Source organism: Euprymna scolopes, chromosome 11 (assembly GCF_053919585.1).
Source record: "Euprymna scolopes isolate OS-2025 chromosome 11, ASM5391958v1, whole genome shotgun sequence".
NCBI classification, from domain to species: Eukaryota; Metazoa; Mollusca; class Cephalopoda; order Sepiida; family Sepiolidae; genus Euprymna; species Euprymna scolopes.
Window position 1 is genome coordinate 3217501 of NC_136492.1, and position 23461 is coordinate 3240961.

The window sequence follows — 23461 nt, forward strand, 5'->3', positions numbered from 1 at the left end:
CTCACAGTTAACAACGAAGCTCGCCTGTCTATTTAATTTGCTCCATTTCGGGAAGATAAATAATCAATTTTTGGTAAAGGAATACTATCCCGCAGTCAAATTTGACCTCATTAACTCATTAAAACGGGCACCTGCTAAATCCAACTAATAAAATAAATTCAAACGTGTTTCCGTTAGCATCTCGCGGTGGGGCAATAGTTAACCTCGCACTTTTTTTTTTTTCACACTTTAATTTACAACTTTGCCTTACGGGTTCGATCCTCATACTTACTTTTTTTTTTTACCCCCCCCCCCCAAACACCCGGGCAACGCCGGGTACCCCTCGCTAGTATATATATAAAATGATTTATTATATCCCAAATAGCCCGATCTTCTCCAAAAATATAAACTGTTTCAGCCATTGACTAAAAAAAAAAAAGTATATATCAAAAATAAAGTGACTTTTAATGTCGTAAATATCTCCCATCACCGCTTCAAAGTTTTTCATCATTCCTTGGCCTTTTTGTTAAAGATCTGTCCTCAGAATCCGAATTACCACATCATTTGTTAGTGATTAGGCAACACTTGCTTAACTAAACACTAATCAAGGAATTGGATTGAGTAATGGACAGTTTTTTAATTAAGCTCTAAATGTCAAAGACAATGACCAATCGAATTAAAGGAGAATTGGACAATTTTAAATATCAATCCTCCATTTATCAATCAGTTGAAAAGTCATTTTATTAAAAAAAAAAAAAAAAAAAAAAAAAATTCAAAATCTCAAGCAACAAAACATTTACAAAATACAACGAAAAGAAAAAGAAAAAAACTTACTCTGAGATCCGAGTTGAAATGTATTTGTAAGAAAAAAGGGCAAAATGCCAAAAATGTTGCCATAACCAAATGCTATGTTCTTTAAGGACAGTCAAAGATAAGCGTGCGTAATCTTCGATTTGTAACCAGGTTTCGGGCGAAAGGTCATAAACCTGAAAGAAAAAAAAATGAAAAAAAAATCAGATATTAAATATTAAAATAGTTATACCTCACTCTATTTTCATATTGAAATATTGATATAGTTATTTCAAAACAAGACTTTTTTTTTTAACTTATGTGGCAACAGATTTTTACAAAACATTTGATTGCAAAAAGAGTTAAAAAAAAAAAAAAAAAATTGGTCTCTTTGTGCTTTGTAAAAATGATGAAAATATAATTTTGATTTGGGATTTTTAAAAAGATTTTATGATCATTAGTTTATTGAAGTGAAAAGATTAAAAATTGAAGAAAGAGATAAAAAACAGACAAAGAGAGACAAAAGAGAAAAACAAAGAAAGAAAAGAAACAAAAAAATGAAAAAAAAAAAAAGAGACAGGGAAAAAGAAAAAAAAAAGGAAACAGAAAAAGAAAAAGTAAAAGAAAAAAAGAGAAAGAAAAAGAAAGAAAAAGAAAAAAAAGAAAAAGAAAAAAAAGAAAAAAGAAAAAAAAGAAAATGAGAAAGGTAAAAAGGAAAAAAATGAAAAGAATTTGAAAAAATGAAAAAAATGAAAAGAATTTGAAAAAAGAAAAAAAAGAAATGAAATATTTGAGGAATGAAATTTAAGAAAAGAAAATAAAGACAAAAACCTTCAGAATAAAATTTAAGAAAATATAGAAATAAAAACACAAAAACAATCTATACAAATTCAAGAGATTATATTTATTAGTCAATCAATTTGATTAAATGAAAAAAAAAAAAATAATTACCCAGTTTTTTCCTTCTAATAATTTTGTGTATAACCATTGTCTTTGTACACTTGTTGTTTCAGCGAAATAAACACAAAATTTAAGGAAATTATTCCAGGTGAGCAACAAATAAGGACCTAAATTTTTGGTTAAAATATCGTAATAGAAAAATCCATTTTCCTTCAGCCACCTGTGAATAAAAAAAAATTTCAATTGATAAAAAGAAAAAACATTTTTTGTAACAATAAACATGTATGCAAGGCAAGTGGTCAAACAGACTTTTTTTATTTATTTATTTATTTTTTACAAAACAGTCACCACTTATCAAGGTCCGGAGGCTACTCGAGGATAAGCGTTATTGAGTGTACAGTAGTCAATGGGACAATACTGTAGTAATCGTCAGTAGTGGAAATTTGGTAGATTGGATTACTTAAGGGACAGATCATCAAGAACTTGTTTACATTGGACTTGAAGACGGCCATATTGTAGTCAGCTGGAAAGCAGGGAAACGGAAAAGTTCCACAAGTGTGTAGTTTTAAGAATGAAGCTTTGTTCACGTAATCTATGTTTAGGTTTAGGCACAGATAAAGAGTGTGGGAAGATTATTGATAGTGGTTTCAGCTAAATGAGTCTTTAACATTAATAGTAAAATTGTAGCCATTACAGGGCTGAAAACAAACAAAAAGTTCAAATTGAATTATCTCCCTTTGTTTATTCAAGATGGCTGAGTGAGAAACTCCATCCTGAATTCCTCATAAAATTTGACTTTTAGTATATATAAAAAAAAAATATTGGCCAATTTACATTATTTTTGGAATATGACAGTTTCCTACTGTGACAGGCACGTACAAATTTTTTTATTTTTGCTTTTCAAGATAAAAGGGGAATTCTCGACAAGAGCCAGCTAACAAAACTTCTTGATGGGCTCGATTACTTCACGATGCAAATTTACTTTCTCCCTATCTGAATCTGCATCAATATCTAACACGTCTTTGGTTATTTTCGCTTGCCCTCATCATAAGTTGTGCGCCCAATTCCAAACATCCTTACAAAACTGAAGTTGCTCCTCATAACCTTTCCATCATTTGAGCAACAGAACTTTGTTAGCTTTTCAACACTACGATCACTGATCAAAACATCTATTGTACCATTCATACCATTTCTATTCATGCAACGCATGTCCTCAACCTTCACTAAACATGTATGATAGTCTCGTCCCTTCGTCAACAGTCGTAACGCTCTGCTACCTAATGCTGATAAAAGTTCTTTGAACTCCATACATTCCTTATTCATCCACCCAAAACTTTTTGCATCCAAACTTTTGCAATCACACTAGCACCTGCTCCACCCTGTGATACAATGATATCACCATGGTAACAAAACTTCTGATCAACCACAATAATTTTTCCTGAATTTTTGAGATGTGGATAATTTTTTTTTTATTCAAATTATTTGGACTATTGTTCTCATCTTGAGTGTTATTCTAACAACGTTTCGATCGATGGAACGTTTGGGTTGGTGCATCTGCTGTTTCTCTCTCACTCCTGGTCAGGGTTCAAAAGACAGTTGCCAACCTGATAGATCCTGAACTGTCATCTAGGCTTCAGCCTCTGTCCCATCGACGAAATGTTGCACCCCTCTGCCTGTTCTACAAGTATTTTAATGGTGGATACTCTGACGAACTACAAGCACTTGTAGCCCCTCGACATAAATACCCCCGACAAACAGCTAAATCCCACCCCTTCACAGTAGAGATCCCTAGGTGTAAGAAAGCCTTCTACTCCAATAGTTTCTTTCCCAGAACTGCTAACCTTTCGACCTCCCTTCCAGGGTTCTGCTTTCCCAACTGTACTGACATCCAGAAGTTCAAGTGTAATGTGAACAGACATCTTGCTACTCATTTCCCTTCATAATACCCCTGCAACATGCTCCCTGCTTCAAAGTGGCTCTGTGCCTTGTTTGGGGTGAAAATTGAATAAAAAAAGAAAAAACAATATATATATATATATATATATATATATATATATATATATATATATATATATATAGCAATGTGTAACAATTAGTGATGAGACAATTCCAATACAATCACACTAGCACCTGCTCCACCCTGTGCTCCAATGATATCACCATAGTAACAGATAGGTACGGGCAAAATGAATGCTGATGCTCAAAATGTATAAACATTTTGACCCTTCCGTTTACTTAAAAAAAAATCACCAAAATTCAGGAAATTAACCAATTTTAATGGAATTTTCAGTATTTATCAAATAATGATCGCGGAATATAATGCACTAATTATTTTTACTTAAATCCGAGTAGAAATGTATTATTTTGTTTAAACAAAATAATACCTTTACTAAAGTTATGGTTTTCAGTAGTAAATAAAAACGCAAAAATTTAGTTTTGCTTTTTTTATATAAATAAAGCATCGTAATTTGTAACAATAAAAAAATCTTTTACAGGAACATTATGAAAAAAGCCCCTAAATACGTATTAATGAATTCTATATTAATCAAATAAAAATGAATTTCTCGAACTACCGATATTATCTTGAATTAAGCATTGTTTATTGAATATTTTCACACAAAAAAAATTATAATTGCAAAAAATATTTCTACTTTTTTGTTTAAATTACGGGTTTCGCATAATTTTTATTATGCAAGATTTTAATAATTTCCTTGCTCACAAGAATGTGAAACTTTCGGTGTAAGATTTTTTATATAATATTGAACAATAATTAAGAAAAAAATTAATTTAAAAATAGGAACATAGAAAAATAATTAAATTAAAAAAAGCAAAAATTAATACAAACATTCAAAAAAGAAATGTACGGATGCGCGACTGGGAAAAGAAAACTTTTTAATTACATGACGTTATTTTCACAGTCTTTTGACTGCCTGAAATTTTGGCCCTTCATAATTTTCGTGCTTACAAAATTTCAGTTTGTTGCGTTTTGCGAATGCCAGAATCACTCAGTTTTGGGCTAATTAATTTCTGTTTTGTACAACAAGGTGTTTTTTTTTCTTTTTTTATTTAATTCAATATCTTAGAACTTTACTAATTATTTTTGAAATAGACCCAGAAAAATAATACTTATTTTTTAAAGGATTTTTTACAATGAATTTATTTAACTTCAAAATTTAGCTGAATTGGGTAGCTTGCCGTGATTAATTAATATCTCAATTTTTTTTTCTTTGAGGGGAGTAGTAAATACCGGCCATGAATGCTCTTTAGGTATTCAATTGCTACACCCAGATTAATCTCTCCATTGGTGAGGAGGCAGGAAAATGCCCATTCTCAATAAAGATATATTTAAATACGACTATAATACTTAGTTTTGTTCACTGTATGATATCATGCAGCAGTTTAAAAAAAAAAAAAAATTTGTACATCTGAATTTATAATTCATGGCTTATGGTAAAGAGATACATCAAATTTGACTGCATAATCAGAAAGAACACACAATTTTACATAAGAATGCCAAGTTTCATGAGAGGGCTTGAAAATAAATAAATGGTGACGTAATTACCAAATTTCTTGAAATGTTGAATTCCGTAATTTAGCCCATTTTTTTTTAAAGAAAAATGTCCACGGGAAAGCCTAAATTTTGGCACTTAAAATTCTCATAACTTTTGAACCTCTGATGGTATTTGCATAATTCAAATGGTTTTAAGCATCTTTTACATAGCTCTTTTCATGCAAGTTGATAAAATAACAATTATCTAAAAAGAAAGCATCAACTTGTAATGCTAAATTATTGCAAGCACAAGTCATCAGCATACAACCAATCCTGATGAATACATTAAGAATTAACCGTGCAGATACTTACACGTATGATTTTAGTGAATAATAGTGAATCCAATGCCATGCTTGCTCGATGTATGGTAAAATGCCATAATTTTCCAAGAAATGAACTGTATATGAATCTGAAAAATAATTCATTTTCAAGTTTAAAAGGTTTCAGCAAAAAAGGTTTTACATATTAAAAATTGTTTATATTGTACAAAAAGAAAAACAAAAAAAAAAAAAACTTATATTCTACAAAAATAAAAAAAAATACTTATATTCTACAAAAATAAAAAAAAATACTTATATTCTACAAAAATAAAAAAAAATACTTATATTCTACAAAAATAAAAAAAAATACTTATATTCTACAAGAAAAAAAATACTTATATTCTACAAGAAAAAAAATACTTATATTCTACAAGAAAAAAAAATACTTATATTCTACAAGAAAAAAAATACTTATACAAGAAAAAATTACAAAAATAAACTTAAAAATAAAAAATACCTTTCACACTTCCATTTTTGAAAACATCAAAGAAAAACAAAGCAGCCACGAACGAAAAGAAGTGGAATATCAACAACGAGCGAGGAAATGATGGTTTTGTCATTTTTTCTTGTAAATTCTGAAAGAGGAAAAAACAAAAAGAATTAGAACAACTAGTGGGACCTGTGGAAATTCCACAATTGCTTTGTTTTTCAAAATTGAATTTTATAAAATGTATACGAGATGAAATAATGGTTACATTTTAATTTATATATTTTTAATAACTATATATATATATATACGTTTTGTTTTTATATGTTTATAGTAGTGGTGGGACGATTAATCGGAATTGGAATCGTTAATTGTAAGAATCGTGTATTTTGGGAGGTATCGGAATCGGAATCGCATCGTTAAAAAATACCTTAATTTTCCGATTCCTTCATTACGATTCTTTTATCCTGATGTTGAAAAAAAGAAAAAAATGTCCTGATATTTCTAACCGCAAGAGAGAAATGTAGTATGTTATAAAAAAAACCAAAGAAATTCATTATTAACCGGGCAATGCTTAGTGCCCTTCCCTTACAAGGTTCATTCATTCAGATCTATTGTGATCAAAACTACAAAAGAGTTAACTTGAAAAGAAGTATGCAGGGCTCTACATTGCGAGTAAAAAAAAACAAAAAAAAAAACGCTTATCTTTTTGGCGACTGTTTTTTTTTACTGACAAATCTTCTAATAGTGAATGAAAATGCTTTTTCAACTTATATTTTCTTAAAACGAGCAAAGTCAAATTATTTAAACAGTAAAAGGTTTAATAGAACAATATAATTTTTTTTCTTTTTTTAAAAGAAGGCTTTTGAAAGAAATATCTCTAAAATGAAATTGATCACGTTGTATTATTTCGCAAAATTTGGACAGTAGTCGGCTTCTTTTGAAGTTTCAAAAAAACCGACCCCATACCTATCTCTTCCAAACCTAAAGTTATTAAATAACCCCTTCGTTAATTTAAGGGTAATTAATTCAATTCAGTCAAGTTGTTTTTTTTTTAAATTTCATTGAAATAAAATCCATTTTTTAATTTTTTTTCTCCAGAAAGATAAAACCCTGAATTTGATTATATTAAAAGCAGAATAATATAATCTTTTTTCTAGAATTTTAAATTGAAAATTAAAAAAAAAGTGTTTTGACGCAGTTTTTTGCCGAACGAAAAAGAAATTAATATATATTTTTTAAAAGGTGTTGTAATCAATTAATTTTTATGTCTAAATAATATTTACGATTAATTAAATAATTTCATTTTAAAAAGTATTTATAAATAGAATTTTACTTAAGACTTATAGTTTAGCAATATTGAACCGCATCACCCATGTGTGAATTGAACACAGTCAACCAAAAAAAAAAAAAAAAATTCAAAAGAAATGCATATTTGCATTTCATTGTGTAAACTTTTATACATTGGTTTCAAAAATTAAATTCTATAAGTTTTTTTTTTTTTTTGTTAACTACTGGTTGGTACAATTTACCGCTCCATCCCTTTATATTCTTTTCTTTTTGTCTTTTTTAGCGGATTATTTTCAATTAATTATCCAAATAAGTGACTAGCTTTAAAACAAAATTTAATTTATTTGTTTACAGATAAACTGAATTTTCTAATATGGCCTCAAAGTCCAAAAAAAAGTCTTGCATGGAAACTTTTTGAAGTTTTGCAAAGTCTGTCAAATTAAAATATCGCGAGGAACAAAACCATCTAACATGACCACAACCAACATGTTAAAACATTTAACTATGAAGCATCCAAATGAATTGGAGGAGCAAAATAAAAAAGAAAAGGAACCAAAAAATTACCAACTAGTCACTCAGAGCAGTTTTATTAGTTAGGGTCGAAATCGCGGTGTCTTTTTTTTTTTTGCCTAAGTCACCAATTTTTTTAACCTTCCTTAACTTCAAATAGTAAATACAATATATACAACTAAAAAAATAATTTTTAAAAATGCTGATTCTATTCATGAAAAATTCTTTTAACTAGAAATTAAAACTTAGGTAAAGATAGCTGACTGACAGCAACAGGAGCACTGGTTAACTACTGAACCACATGGAAAGGTGTGGGGGAGGAAAAAAGGAAATTAAAGGATGATAATAAATTATGATAACCATCTTTGAAAGGCACTAAACTCCTAAAATTTACTTCTTTAAAATTTTAGGCGGCACTCCCCGGCGATTTTAAAGCACTCTCTCTCCAAAAAAAAAAAAAAAAAAAAAAGATTTAATTTTTAAGTTTGGGAAAGATATATTTATTATAACCGAATTCCTGTATGAAGACTGGATCTACTTTATTGGACGTTAATTTGTGAGATAAGTAATTTTTCAATGTTTAATATGTTTTTAAAGTTTCAATTATCAAGTAAATTTTTTTAATTGCGTTTTTTTGTTCAATTTATTTATAAAAAAAAAAAACAGGGTTTAAAATGTATTTTTCAAGGTAACAAGCTTCGAAATAAGTCTAATTAAAAAAATCACTTAATTTTTAATTTCGACAACCCTGAGAATTTAATTATTAAAAAAATATTTAAATGTGACATTTTTTTTATTTAACATTTCTATTAGTTCAATTAATTTTCTTTCAATAATTCATTTCACTCAACAAACTTCACCATTTTTTTGTTTTGTTTTATCTTTTTCTGTAATTTTGGTAACTATTTTTGCTCAATTTTATCTAGTATTTCATTTGTTTTTTATAGTGGTATCATTTTTATGTGTTCCTTTGATATACCCTATTTCAAAATTAGTTTGGCTAAACTTATTCTTCACGTTAGAAACAACGCGTAAAAGTAATGAAAAAGTAAGAAAAAATTATAGGTGTTAACTACTCTTTGTGAATTATGGAGGTCTGAAGAACTGCCGTCACAAATACAACTATCAATAGCCAAACAAAAAATCGTTTTTGAAATTCCTTTACTTGTAACTTTTCGCTATACCTACCTTTTGGTATAAAACACAAAAACTTTCGATTAATGGTATTTCTCAAATATGGTCGTTAACTTTGGAAGGGTTATTTTGTATCTACGGCGCCATGTCACATTGTTTTTTTCATTACGCACGTTCATTTATAAATTATTAAATTAAATATTTATCTTTTTTTATATTTAATTAGTATATATTTTCTTTATCTTCCGCTATATATTTTTTATTTAATTCATTAAATCTGTAAATTATGAGGACCAAAATAATGAATCGTGTTAATTTATTCTCTAATTTTCTTGTTTTTGTTCTATTATATAAATTCTATTTTATTTGTTTTTGCTCTGAAGGATGAATTCTATTTTCTTTGTTTTTTTTTCTGTATTCTAATCAATTAAAATAAATTTTCTCTAAAATAAATTTTGCTAATTTTTCCGTTTAGTTTACTATATAATAATTTTATTTAAACCAAAACACGACGGTGTAGACATAAAATATCTCTTCCAAAGTTAGGGAACATATTTGGGAACTACCGATCATAAGTATAAAACTACCTGGTATATTTCAAAACAATAATTCCCTAGGAATCGGAATCGTACTTGGTATCGGAATCGTTAATCAATATTTTCCTGGAATCGGAATCGTATAAAAATTAGGAATCGTCCCAACACTAGTTTATAGGTTTTCTTTTTTTCTATAGCGTTGAATGGTTCAGGGTCGCCTGACAAAGTCTCATCGACTAAAACAGATGGCTGTTTGTAGTGACCAAATGTAACTGTTTACTCTTGAATAAATAATATATATATATATATATATATATATATATATCATGTTTATATCATGTTAACAAACCAGTTCTTGTTATAGCACTGAAGTTAAGCAATGTTGAGCCTGGCCAGTATCAAATGTGTAACCATTTGAGAATACTAGGCGTTGTATCTATTCATGTAAGTGGATATACATAATACCTCAAGAAAATGAACATTCCTGCCTTGTACAGATAGAGGCCACCCTTGAGCAAGGTGTTGTACTTGGTCCAGACCCCCCCTCTCCCACCCACCCACCCATCCCACAGTCCAGAGGGTTACTATACAGGGAGTAGATGATAGACCTCCTCATCCATGGTGAAGGGAATCCACCTAGGAAAAGGAAACTGATAAAAAATCAAACCAAACAGAAAGAGTATGTTTGTTGTGCGAGGTAATCTTCTAATGATGGGGTTACAAAAAAATAAATAAATCAGACGTTTCCAATTTATCACAAAAGTAGTAAGGCCTAGAAAACTGTCACAAGAATGATCATCAGGCGAAACAAAGAATAACTTAAAGTTTTGTAAGAAAAGTGAGTAAAAAAAAAAAAAAAGAAAAAAAAGTTATCTTCACGGACAAAGACAATACAACCTCTCTTGATAAAATTAAGTTAAAAAAAAAAAATATTTTTCTTTTGTATTGTTAATACTTGACTTTGATTTAGTGTATGCAGTTTTGCAGTTGTGTTGTTGATACTTGACTTTGATTTAGTGTATGCAGTTTTGCAGTTGTGTTGTTGATACTTGACTTTGATTTAGTGTATGCAGTTTTGCAGTTGTGTTGTTGATACTTGACTTTGATTTAGTGTATGCAGTTTTGCAGTTGTGTTGTTGGATGTTCAAAGCAGGGAATAAATACAGACCTATATTTAAACTGACTGAGAACTTAACTGAAACTTAAAGAAAACTGTATTAATTAAAACCTGTTTAATAAAAATTACATAAAAAATTTTTTTTTTAAACAAGTTTTCCTGCTTTTTATATTATTGATACTATTTTACTTTCAGTTTTGCAGCTGTGTTGTTGGGCGTTAAAAGGAGGAAATAAATGCAGGTTCTTTGTGTGAAATGTTTTTGACTCCTGATGGAGGGGTATGAGACCAATGATTTCGACGATCGTTTTTATAACCACAAGTCATGATGAGCAACCAACGAAAAGCTTCTAAAGTTACTATAAAAATTGTAAAATTTTGGATTCAATTAGTTCGCCGCCATCTTTGTTACTGGCAATTACACCCAGCATCTGAACTACACAGCTTCTACGCCGCCATCTTTGTTACTGGCAATTACACCCAGCATCTGAACTACACAGCTTCTACGCCATCATCTTTGTTACTGGCAATTACACCCAGGATCTGAACTACACAGCTTCTACGCCGCCATCTTTGTTACTGGCAATTACACCCAGGATCTGAACTACACAGCTTCTACGCCGCCATCTTTGTTACTGGCAATTACACCCAGGATCTGAACTACACAGCTTCTACGCCGCCATCTTTGTTACTGGCAATTACACCCAGCATCTGAACTACACAGCTTCTACGCCGCCATCTTTGTTACTGGCAATTACACCCAGGATCTGAACTACACAGCTTCTACGCCGCCATCTTTGTTACTGGCAATTACACCCAGGATCTGAACTACACAGCTTCTACGCCACCATCTTTGTTACTGGCAATTACACCCAGGATCTGAACTACACAGCTTCTACGCCACCATCTTTGTTACTGGCAATTACACCCAGGATCTGAACTACACAGTTTCTACGCCGCCATCTTTGTTACTGGCAATTACACCCAGGATCTGAACTACACAGCTTCTACGCCGCCATCTTTGTTACTGGCAATTACACCCAGGATCTGAACTACACAGCTTCTACGCCGCCATCTTTGTTACTGGCAATTACACCCAGGATCTGAACTACACAGCTTCTATGCCGCCATCTTTGTTACTGGCAATTACACCCAGCATCTGAACTACACAGCTTCTACGCCGCCATCTTTGTTACTGGCAATTACACCCAGGATCTGAACTACACAGTTTCTATGCCGCCATCTTTGTTACTGGCAATTACACCCAGCATCTGAACTACACAGCTTCTACGCCGCCATCTTTGTTACTGGCAATTACACCCAGGATCTGAACTACACAGCTTCTACGCCGCCATCTTTGTTACTGGCAATTACACCCAGGATCTGAACTACACAGCTTCTATGCCGCCATCTTTGTTACTGGCAATTAAACCCAGGATCTCAACTACACAGCTTCTATGCCGCCATCTTTGTTACTGGCAATTACACCCAGGATCTGAACTACACAGCTTCTACGCCGCCATCTTTGTTACTGGCAATTACACCCAGGATCTGAACTACACAGCTTCTACGCCGCCATCTTTGTTACTGGCAATTACACCCAGGATCTGAACTACACAGCTTCTATGCCGCCATCTTTGTTACTGGCAATTACACCCAGCATCTGAACTACACAGCTTCTACGCCGCCATCTTTGTTACTGGCAATTACACCCAGGATCTGAACTACACAGTTTCTATGCCGCCATCTTTGTTACTGGCAATTACACCCAGCATCTGAACTACACAGCTTCTACGCCGCCATCTTTGTTACTGGCAATTACACCCAGGATCTGAACTACACAGCTTCTACGCCGCCATCTTTGTTACTGGCAATTACACCCAGGATCTGAACTACACAGCTTCTATGCCGCCATCTTTGTTACTGGCAATTAAACCCAGGATCTCAACTACACAGCTTCTATGCCGCCATCTTTGTTACTGGCAATTACACCCAAGATCTGAACTACACAGCTTCTATGCCGCCATCTTTGTTACTGGCAATTACACCCAGGATCTGAACTACAGAGCTTCTATGCCGCCATCTTTGTTACTGGAAATTACACCCAGGATCTGAACTACACAGCTTCTATGCCGCCATCTTTGTTACTGGCAATTACACCCAGGATCTGAACTACACAGCTTCTATGCCGCCATCTTTGTTACTGGCAATTACACCCAGGATCTGAACTACGCAGCTTCTATGCCGCCATCTTTGTTACTGGCAATTACACCCAGTATCTGAACTACGCAGCTTCTACGCCGCCATCTTTGTTACTGGCAATTACACCCAGGATCTGAACTACGCAGCTTCTACGCCGCCATCTTTGTTACTGGCAATTACACCCAGGATCTGAACTACGCAGCTTCTACGCCGCCATCTTTGTTACTGGCAATTAAACCCAGGATCTGAACTACACAGCTTCTACGCCGCCATCTTTGTTACTGGCAATTACACCCAGGATCTGAACTACACAGCTTCTACGCCGCCATCTTTGTTACTGGCAATTACACCCAGGATCTGAACTACACAGCTTCTACGCCGCCATCTTTGTTACTGGCAATTACACCCAGGATCTGAACTACACAGCTTCTACGCCGCCATCTTTTTTTACTGGCAATTACACCCAGGATCTGAACTACACAGCTTCTACGCCGCCATCTTTGTTACTGGCAATTACACCCAGCATCTGAACTACACAGCTTCTACGCCGCCATCTTTGTTACTGGCAATTACACCCAGGATCTGAACTACACAGCTTCTACGCCGCCATCTTTGTTACTGGCAATTACACCCAGGATCTGAACTACACAGCTTCTACGCCGCCATCTTTGTTACTGGCAATTACACCCAGGATCTGAACTACACAGCTTCTACGCCGCCATCTTTGTTACTGGCAATTACACCCAGGATCTGAACTACACAGCTTCTACGCCGCCATCTTTGTTACTGGCAATTACACCCAGGATCTGAACTACACAGCTTCTATGCAGCCATCTTTGTTACTGGCAATTACACCCAGGATCTGAACTACACAGCTTCTACGCCGCCATCTTTGTTACTGGCAATTACACCCAGGATCTGAACTACACAGCTTCTACGCCGCCATCTTTGTTACTGGCAATTACACCCAGGATCTGAACTACACAGCTTCTACGCCGCCATCTTTGTTACTGGCAATTACACCCAGGATCTGAACTACACAGCTTCTATGCCACCATCTTTGTTACTGGCAATTACACCCAGGATCTGAACTACACAGCTTCTACGCCGCCATCTTTGTTACTGGCAATTACACCCAGGATCTGAACTACACAGCTTCTACGCCGCCATCTTTGTTACTGGCAATTACACCCAGGATCTGAACTACACAGCTTCTACGCCGCCATCTTTGTTACTGGCAATTACACCCAGGATCTGAACTACACAGCTTCTACGCCGCCATCTTTGTTACTGGCAATTACACCCAGGATCTGAACTACACAGCTTCTACGCCGCCATCTTTGTTACTGGCAATTACACCCAGGATCTGAACTACACAGCTTCTACGCCGCCATCTTTGTTACTGGCAATTACACCCAGGATCTGAACTACACAGCTTCTACGCCGCCATCTTTGTTACTGGCAATTACACCCAGGATCTGAACTACACAGCTTCTACGCCGCCATCTTTGTTACTGGAAATTACACCCAGGATCTGAACTACACAGCTTCTACGCCGCCATCTTTGTTACTGGCAATTACACCCAGGATCTGAACTACACAGCTTCTACGCCGCCATCTTTGTTACTGGCAATTACACCAAGAATCTGAACTACACAGCTTCTACGCCGCCATCTTTGTTACTGGCAATTACACCCAGGATCTCAACTACACAGCTTCTATGCCGCCATCTTTGTTACTGGCAATTACACCCAGGATCTGAACTACACAGCTTCTACGCCGCCATCTTTGTTACTGGCAATTACACCCAGGATCTGAACTACACAGCTTCTACGCCGCCATCTTTGTTACTGGCAATTACACCCAGGATCTGAACTACACAGCTTCTATGCCGCCATCTTTGTTACTGGCAATTACACCCAGGATCTGAACTACACAGCTTCTATGCCGCCATCTTTGTTACTGGCAATAACACCCAGGATCTGAACTACACAGCTTCTACGCCGCCATCTTTGTTACTGGCAATTACACACAGGATCTGAACTACACAGCTTCTACGCTGCCATCTTTGTTACTGGCAATTACACCCAGGATCTGAACTACACAGCTTCTACGCCGCCATCTTTGTTACTGGCAATTACACCCAGGATCTGAACTACACAGCTTCTATGCCGCCATCTTTGTTACTGGCAATTACACCCAGGATCTGAACTACACAGCTTCTACGCCGTCATCTTTGTTACTGGCAATTACACCTAGGATCTGAACTACACAGCTTCTACGCCGCCATCTTTGTTACTGGCAATTACACCCAGGATCTGAACTACACAGCTTCTACGCCGCCATCTTTGTTACTGGCAATTACACCCAGGATGTGAACTACACAGCTTCTACGTCGCCATCTTTGTTACTGGCAATTACACCCAGGATCTGAACTACACAGCTTCTACGCCGCCATCTTTGTTACTGGCAATTACAACCAGGATCTGAACTACACAGCTTCTACGCCGTCATCTTTGTTACTGGCAATTACACCCAGGATCTGAACTACACAGCTTCTATGCCGCCATCTTTGTTACTGGCAATTACACCCAGGATCTGAACTACACAGCTTCTACGCCGCCATCTTTGTTACTGGCAATTACACCCAGGATCTGAACTACACAGCTTCTACGCCGCCATCTTTGTTACTGGCAATTACACCCAGGATCTGAACTACACAGCTTCTACGCCGCCATCTTTGTTACTGGCAATTACACCCAGGATCTGAACTACACAGCTTCTACGCCGCCATCTTTGTTACTGGCAATTACACCCAGGATCTGAACTACACAGCTTCTACGCCGCCATCTTTGTTACTGGCAATTACACCCAGGATCTGAACTACACAGCTTCTACGCCGTCATCTTTGTTACTGGCAATTACACCCAGGATCTGAACTACACAGCTTCTATGCCGCCATCTTTGTTACTGGCAATTACACCCAGGATCTGAACTACACAGCTTCTACGCCGCCATCTTTGTTACTGGCAATTACACCCAGGATCTGAACTACACAGCTTCTACGCCGCCATCTTTGTTACTGGCAATTACACCCAGGATCTGAACTACACAGCTTCTACGCCGCCATCTTTGTTACTGGCAATTACACCCAGGATCTGAACTACACAGCTTCTACGCCGCCATCTTTGTTACTGGCAATTACACCCAGCATCTGAACTACACAGCTTCTACGCCGCCATCTTTGTTACTGGCAATTACACCCAGGATCTGAACTACACAGCTTCTACGCCGCCATCTTTGTTACTGGCAATTACACCTAGGATCTGAACTACACAGCTTCTATGCCGCCATCTTTGTTACTGGCAATTACACCCAGCATCTGAACTACACAGCTTCTACGCCGCCATCTTTGTTACTGGCAATTACACCCAGGATCTGAACTACACAGCTTCTACGCCGCCATCTTTGTTACTGGCAATTACACCCAGGATCTGAACTACACAGCTTCTACGCCGCCATCTTTGTTACTGGCAATTACACCCAGGATCTGAACTACACAGCTTCTATGCCGCCATCTTTGTTACTGGCAATTACACCCAGGATCTGAACTACACAGCTTCTACGCCGCCATCTTTGTTACTGGCAATTACACCCAGCATCTGAACTACATAGCTTCTACGCAACCATCTTTGTTACTGACAATTACACCCAGGATCTGAACCACACAGCTTCTACGCCGCCATCTTTGTTACTGGCAATTACACCCAGGATCTGAACTACACAGCTTCTACGCCGCCATCTTTGTTACTGGCAATTACACCCAGGATCTGAACTACACAGCTTCTATGCCGCCATCTTTGTTACTGGCAATTACACCCAGGATCTGAACTACACAGCTTCTACGCCGCCATCTTTGTTACTGGCAATTACACCCAGGATCTGAACTACACAGCTTCTATGCCGCCATCTTTGTTACTGGCAATTACACCCAGGATCTGAACTACACAGCTTCTACGCCGCCATCTTTGTTACTGGCAATTACACCCAGGATCTGAACTACACAGCTTCTATGCCGCCATCTTTGTTACTGGCAATTACACCCAGGATCTGAACTACACAGCTTCTATGCCGCCATCTTTGTTACTGGCAATTACACCCGGGATCTGAACTACACAGCTTCTATGCCGCCATCTTTGTTACTGGCAATTACACCCAGCATCAGAACTACACAGCTTCTATGCCGCCATCTTTGTTACTGGCAATTACACCCAGGATCTGAACTACACAGCTTCTATGCCGCCATCTTTGTTACTGGCAATTACACCCAGGATCTGAACTACACAGTTTCTACGCCACCATCTTTGTTACTGGCAATTACACCCAGGATCTGAACTACACAGCTTCTATGCCGCCATCTTTGTTACTGGCAATTACACCCAGGATCTGAACTACACAGCTTCTACGCCGCCATCTTTGTTACTGGCAATTACACCCAGGATCTGAACTACACAGCTTCTATGCCGCCATCTTTGTTACTGGCAATTACACCCAGGATCTGAACTACACAGTTTCTACGCCGCCATCTTTGTTACTGGCAATTACACCCAGGATCTGCACTACACAGCTTCTACGCCGCCATCTTTGTTACTGGCAATTACACCCAGGATCTGAACTACACAGCTTCTACGCCACCATCTTTGTTACTGGCAATTACACCCAGGATCTGAACTACACAGCTTCTACGCCGCCATCTTTGTTACTGGCAATTACACCCAGGATCTGAACTACACAGTTTCTACGCCGCCATCTTTTTACTGGCAATTACACCCAGGATCTGAACTACACAGCTTCTACGCCACCATCTTTGTTACTGGCAATTACACCCAGGATCTGAACTACACAGCTTCTACGCCACCATCTTTGTTACTGGCAATTACACCCAGGATCTGAACTACACAGCTTCTACGCCACCATCTTTGTTACTGGCAATTACACCCAGGATTTGAACTACACAGCTTCTACGCCGCCATCTTTGTTACTGGCAATTACACCCAGGATCTGAACTACACAGCTTCTACGCCGCCATCTTTGTTACTGGCAATTACACCCAGGATCTGAACTACACAGCTTCTACGCCGCCATCTTTGTTACTGGCAATTACACCCAGGATCTGAACTACACAGCTTCTACGTCGCCATCTTTGTTACTGGCAATTACACCCAGGATCTGAACTACACAGCTTCTACGCCGCCATCTTTGTTACTGGCAATTACACCCAGGATCTGAACTACACAGCTTCTACGCCGCCATCTTTGTTACTGGCAATTACACCCAGGATCTGAACTACACAGCTTCTACGCCGCCATCTTTGTTACTGGCAATTACACCCAGGATCTGAACTACACAGCTTCTACGCCGCCATCTTTGTTACTGGCAATTACACCCAGGATCTGAACTACACAGCTTCTACGCCGCCATCTTTGTTACTGGCAATTACACCCAGGATCTGAACTACACAGCTTCTACGCCGCCATCTTTGTTACTGGCAATTACACCCAGGATCTGAACTACACAGCTTCTACGCCGCCATCTTTGTTACTGGCAATTACACCCAGGATCTGAACTACACAGCTTCTACGCCGCCATCTTTGTTACTGGCAATTACATCCAGGATCTGAACTACACAGCTTCTACGCCGCCATCTTTGTTACTGGCAATTACACCCAGGATCTGAACTACACAGCTTCTATGCCGCCATCTTTGTTACTGGCAATTACACCCAGGATCTGAACTACACAGCTTCTACGCCGCCATCTTTGTTACTGGCAATTACACCCAGGATCTGAACTACACAGCTTCTACGCCGCCATCTTTGTTACTGGCAATTACACCCAGGATCTGAACTACACAGCTTCTACGCCGCCATCTTTGTTACTGGCAATTACACCCAGGATCTGAACTACACAGCTTCTACGCCGCCATCTTTGTTACTGGCAATTTCACCCAGGATCTGAACTACACAGCTTCTATGGCGCCATCTTTGTTACTGGCAATTACACCCAGGATCTGAACTACACAGCTTCTATGCCGCCATCTTTGTTACTGGCAATTACACCCAGGATCTGAACTACACAGCTTCTACGCCGCCATCTTTGTTACTGGCAATTACACCCAGGATCTGAACTACGCAGCTTCTACGCCGCCATCTTTGTAACTGGCAATTACACCCAGGATCTGAACTACGCAGCTTCTACGCCGCCATCTTTGTTACTGGCAATTACACCCAGGATCTGAACTACACAGCTTCTACGCCGCCATCTTTGTTACTGGCAATTACACCCAGGATCTGAACTACACAGCTTCTACGCCGCCATCTTTGTTACTGGCAATTACACCCAGGATCTGAACTACACAGCTTCTACGCCGCCATCTTTGTTACTGGCAATTACACCCTGGATCTGAACTACACAGCTTCTACGCCGCCATCTTTGTTACTGGCAATTACACCCAGGATCTGAACTACACAGCTTCTATGCCGCCATCTTTGTTACTGGCAATTACACCCAGCATCTGAACTACACAGCTTCTACGCCGCCATCTTTGTTACTGGCAATTACACCCAGGATCTGAACTACACAGCTTCTACGCCGCCATCTTTGTTACTGGCAATTACACCCAGCATCTGAACTACACAGCTTCTACGCCGCCATCTTTGTTACTGGCAATTACACCTAGGATCTGAACTACACAGCTTCTATGCCGCCATCTTTGTTACTGGCAATTACACCCAGCATCTGAACTACACAGCTTCTACGCCGCCATCTTTGTTACTGGCAATTACACCCAGGATCTGAACTACACAGCTTCTACGCCGCCATCTTTGTTACTGGCAATTACACCCAGGATCTGAACTACACAGCTTCTGCGCCACCATCTTTGTTACTGGCAATTACACCCAGGATCTGAACTACACAGCTTCTACGCCACCATCTTTGTTACTGGCAATTACACCCAGGATCTGAACTACACAGCTTCTATGCCGCCATCTTTGTTACTGGCAATTACACCCAGGATCTGAACTACACAGTTTCTACGCCACCATCTTTGTTACTGGCAATTACACCCAGGATCTGAACTACACAGCTTCTACGCCGCCATCTTTGTTACTGGCAATTACACCCAGGATCTGAACTACACAGCTTCTATGCCGCCATCTTTGTTACTGGCAATTACACCCAGGATCTGAACTACACAGTTTCTACGCCGCCATCTTTGTTACTGGCAATTACACCCAGGATCTGAACTACACAGCTTCTGTGCCGCCATCTTTGTTACTGGCAATTACACCCAGCATCTGAACTACACAGCTTCTACGCCGCCATCTTTGTTACTGGCAATTACACCCAGGATCTGAACTACACAGCTTCTACGCCGCCATCTTTGTTACTGGCAATTACACCCAGGATCTGAACTACACAGCTTCTACGCCGCCATCTTTGTTACTGGCAATTACACCCAGGATCTGAACTACACAGCTTCTACGCCGCCATCTTTGTTACTGGCAATTACACCCAGGATCTGAACTACACAGCTTCTACGTCGCCATCTTTGTTACTGGCAATTACACCCAGGATCTGAACTACACAGCTTCTACGCCGCCATCTTTGTTACTGGCAATTACACCCAGGATCTGAACTACACAGCTTCTACGCCGCCATCTTTGTTACTGGCAATTACACCCAGGATCTGAACTACACAGCTTCTACGCCGCCATCTTTTTTACTGGCAATTACACCCAGGATCTGAACTACACAGCTTCTACGCCGCCATCTTTGTTACTGGCAATTACACCCAGGATCTGAACTACACAGCTTCTACGCCGCCATCTTTGTTACTGGCAATTACACCCAGGATCTGAACTACACAGCTTCTACGCCGCCATCTTTGTTACTGGCAATTACACCCAGGATCTGAACTACACAGCTTCTACGCCGCCATCTTTGTTACTGGCAATTACACCCAGGATCTGAACTACACAGCTTCTACGCCGCCATCTTTGTTACTGGCAATTACACCCAGGATCTGAACTACACAGCTTCTACGCCGCCATCTTTGTTACTGGCAATTACACCCAGGATCTGAACTACACAGCTTCTATGCCGCCATCTTTGTTACTGGCAATTACACCCAGGATCTGAACTACACAGCTTCTACGCCGCCATCTTTGTTACTGGCAATTACACCCAGGATCTGAACTACACAGCTTCTACGCCGCCATCTTTGTTACTGGCAATTACACCCAGGATCTGAACTACACAGCTTCTACGCCGCCATCTTTGTTACTGGCAATTACACCCAGGATCTGAACTACACAGCTTCTACGCCGCCATCTTTGTTACTGGCAATTTCACCCAGTATCTGAACTACACAGCTTCTATGGCGCCATCTTTGTTACTAGCAATTACACCCAGGATCTGAACTACACAGCTTCTATGCCGCCATCTTTGTTACTGGCAATTACACCCAGGATCTGAACTACACAGCTTCTACGCCGCCATCTTTGTTACTGGCAATTACACCCAGGATCTGAACTACGCAGCTTCTACGCCGCCATCTTTGTTACTGGCAATTACACCCAGGATCTGAACTACGCAGCTTCTACGCCGCCATCTTTGTTACTGGCAATTACACCCAGGATCTGAACTACACAGCTTCTACGCCGCCATCTTTGTTACTGGCAATTACACCCAGGATCTGAACTACACAGCTTCTACGCCGCCATCTTTGTTACTGGCAATTACACCCAGGATCTGAACTACACAGCTTCTATGCCGCCATCTTTGTTACTGGCAATTACACCCAGGATCTGAACTACACAGCTTCTACGCCGCCATCTTTGTTACTGGCAATTACACCCAGGATCTGAACTACACAGCTTCTACGCCGCCATCTTTGTTACTGGCAATTACACCCAGGATCTGAACTACACAGCTTCTACGCCGCCATCTTTGTTACTGGCAATTACACCCAGGATCTGAACTACACAGCTTCTACGCCGCCATCTTTGTTACTGGCAATTTCACCCAGGATCTGAACTACACAGCTTCTATGGCGCCATCTTTGTTACTGGCAATTACACCCAGGATCTGAACTACACAGCTTCTATGCCGCCATCTTTGTTACTGGCAATTACACCCAGGATCTGAACTACACAGCTTCTACGCCGCCATCTTTGTTACTGGCAATTACACCCAGGATCTGAACTACGCAGCTTCTACGCCGCCATCTTTGTAACTGGCAATTACACCCAGGATCTGAACTACGCAGCTTCTACGCCGCCATCTTTGTTACTGGCAATTACACCCAGGATCTGAACTACACAGCTTCTACGCCGCCATCTTTGTTACTGGCAATTACACCCAGGATCTGAACTACACAGCTTCTACGCCGCCATCTTTGTTACTGGCAATTACACCCAGGATCTGAACTACACAGCTTCTACGCCGCCATCTTTGTTACTGGCAATTACACCCTGGATCTGAACTACACAGCTTCTACGCCGCCATCTTTGTTACTGGCAATTACACCCAGGATCTGAACTACACAGCTTCTATGCCGCCATCTTTGTTACTGGCAATTACACCCAGCATCTGAACTACACAGCTTCTACGCCGCCATCTTTGTTACTGGCAATTACACCCAGGATCTGAACTACACAGCTTCTACGCCGCCATCTTTGTTACTGGCAATTACACCCAGCATCTGAACTACACAGCTTCTACGCCGCCATCTTTGTTACTGGCAATTACACCTAGGATCTGAACTACACAGCTTCTATGCCGCCATCTTTGTTACTGGCAATTACACCCAGCATCTGAACTACACAGCTTCTACGCCGCCATCTTTGTTACTGGCAATTACACCCAGGATCTGAACTACACAGCTTCTACGCCGCCATCTTTGTTACTGGCAATTACACCCAGGATCTGAACTACACAGCTTCTGCGCCACCATCTTTGTTACTGGCAATTACACCCAGGATCTGAACTACACAGCTTCTACGCCACCATCTTTGTTACTGGCAATTACACCCAGGATCTGAACTACACAGCTTCTATGCCGCCATCTTTGTTACTGGCAATTACACCCAGGATCTGAACTACACAGTTTCTACGCCACCATCTTTGTTACTGGCAATTACACCCAGGATCTGAACTACACAGCTTCTACGCCGCCATCTTTGTTACTGGCAATTACACCCAGGATCTGAACTACACAGCTTCTATGCCGCCATCTTTGTTACTGGCAATTACACCCAGGATCTGAACTACACAGTTTCTACGCCGCCATCTTTGTTACTGGCAATTACACCCAGGATCTGAACTACACAGCTTCTGTGCCGCCATCTTTGTTACTGGCAATTACACCCAGCATCTGAACTACACAGCTTCTACGCCGCCATCTTTGTTACTGGCAATTACACCCAGGATCTGAACTACACAGCTTCTACGCCGCCATCTTTGTTACTGGCAATTACACCCAGGATCTGAACTACACAGCTTCTACGCCGCCATCTTTGTTACTGGCAATTACACCCAGGATCTGAACTACACAGCTTCTACGCCGCCATCTTTGTTACTGGCAATTACACCCAGGATCTGAACTACACAGCTTCTACGTCGCCATCTTTGTTACTGGCAATTAC

General features: G+C 38.8%; 1 protein-coding gene across 1 annotated transcript in view; it reads right to left on the minus strand.

The window, feature by feature from the left end:
- Positions 1–23461, minus strand: part of LOC145287734 (transmembrane protein 214-A-like) — a 119836-nt gene that overhangs the window by 19391 nt on the left and 76984 nt on the right. Inside the window, exons 12-15 of the mRNA XM_080135497.1 lie at positions 5996–6113; positions 5531–5627; positions 1720–1888; positions 814–965 (exon numbers count right to left, since the gene is read on the minus strand). Of these exons, the coding sequence (XP_079991623.1) occupies positions 814–965; positions 1720–1888; positions 5531–5627; positions 5996–6113 (536 nt within the window). The remainder of the gene's footprint in view (positions 1–813; positions 966–1719; positions 1889–5530; positions 5628–5995; positions 6114–23461) is intronic.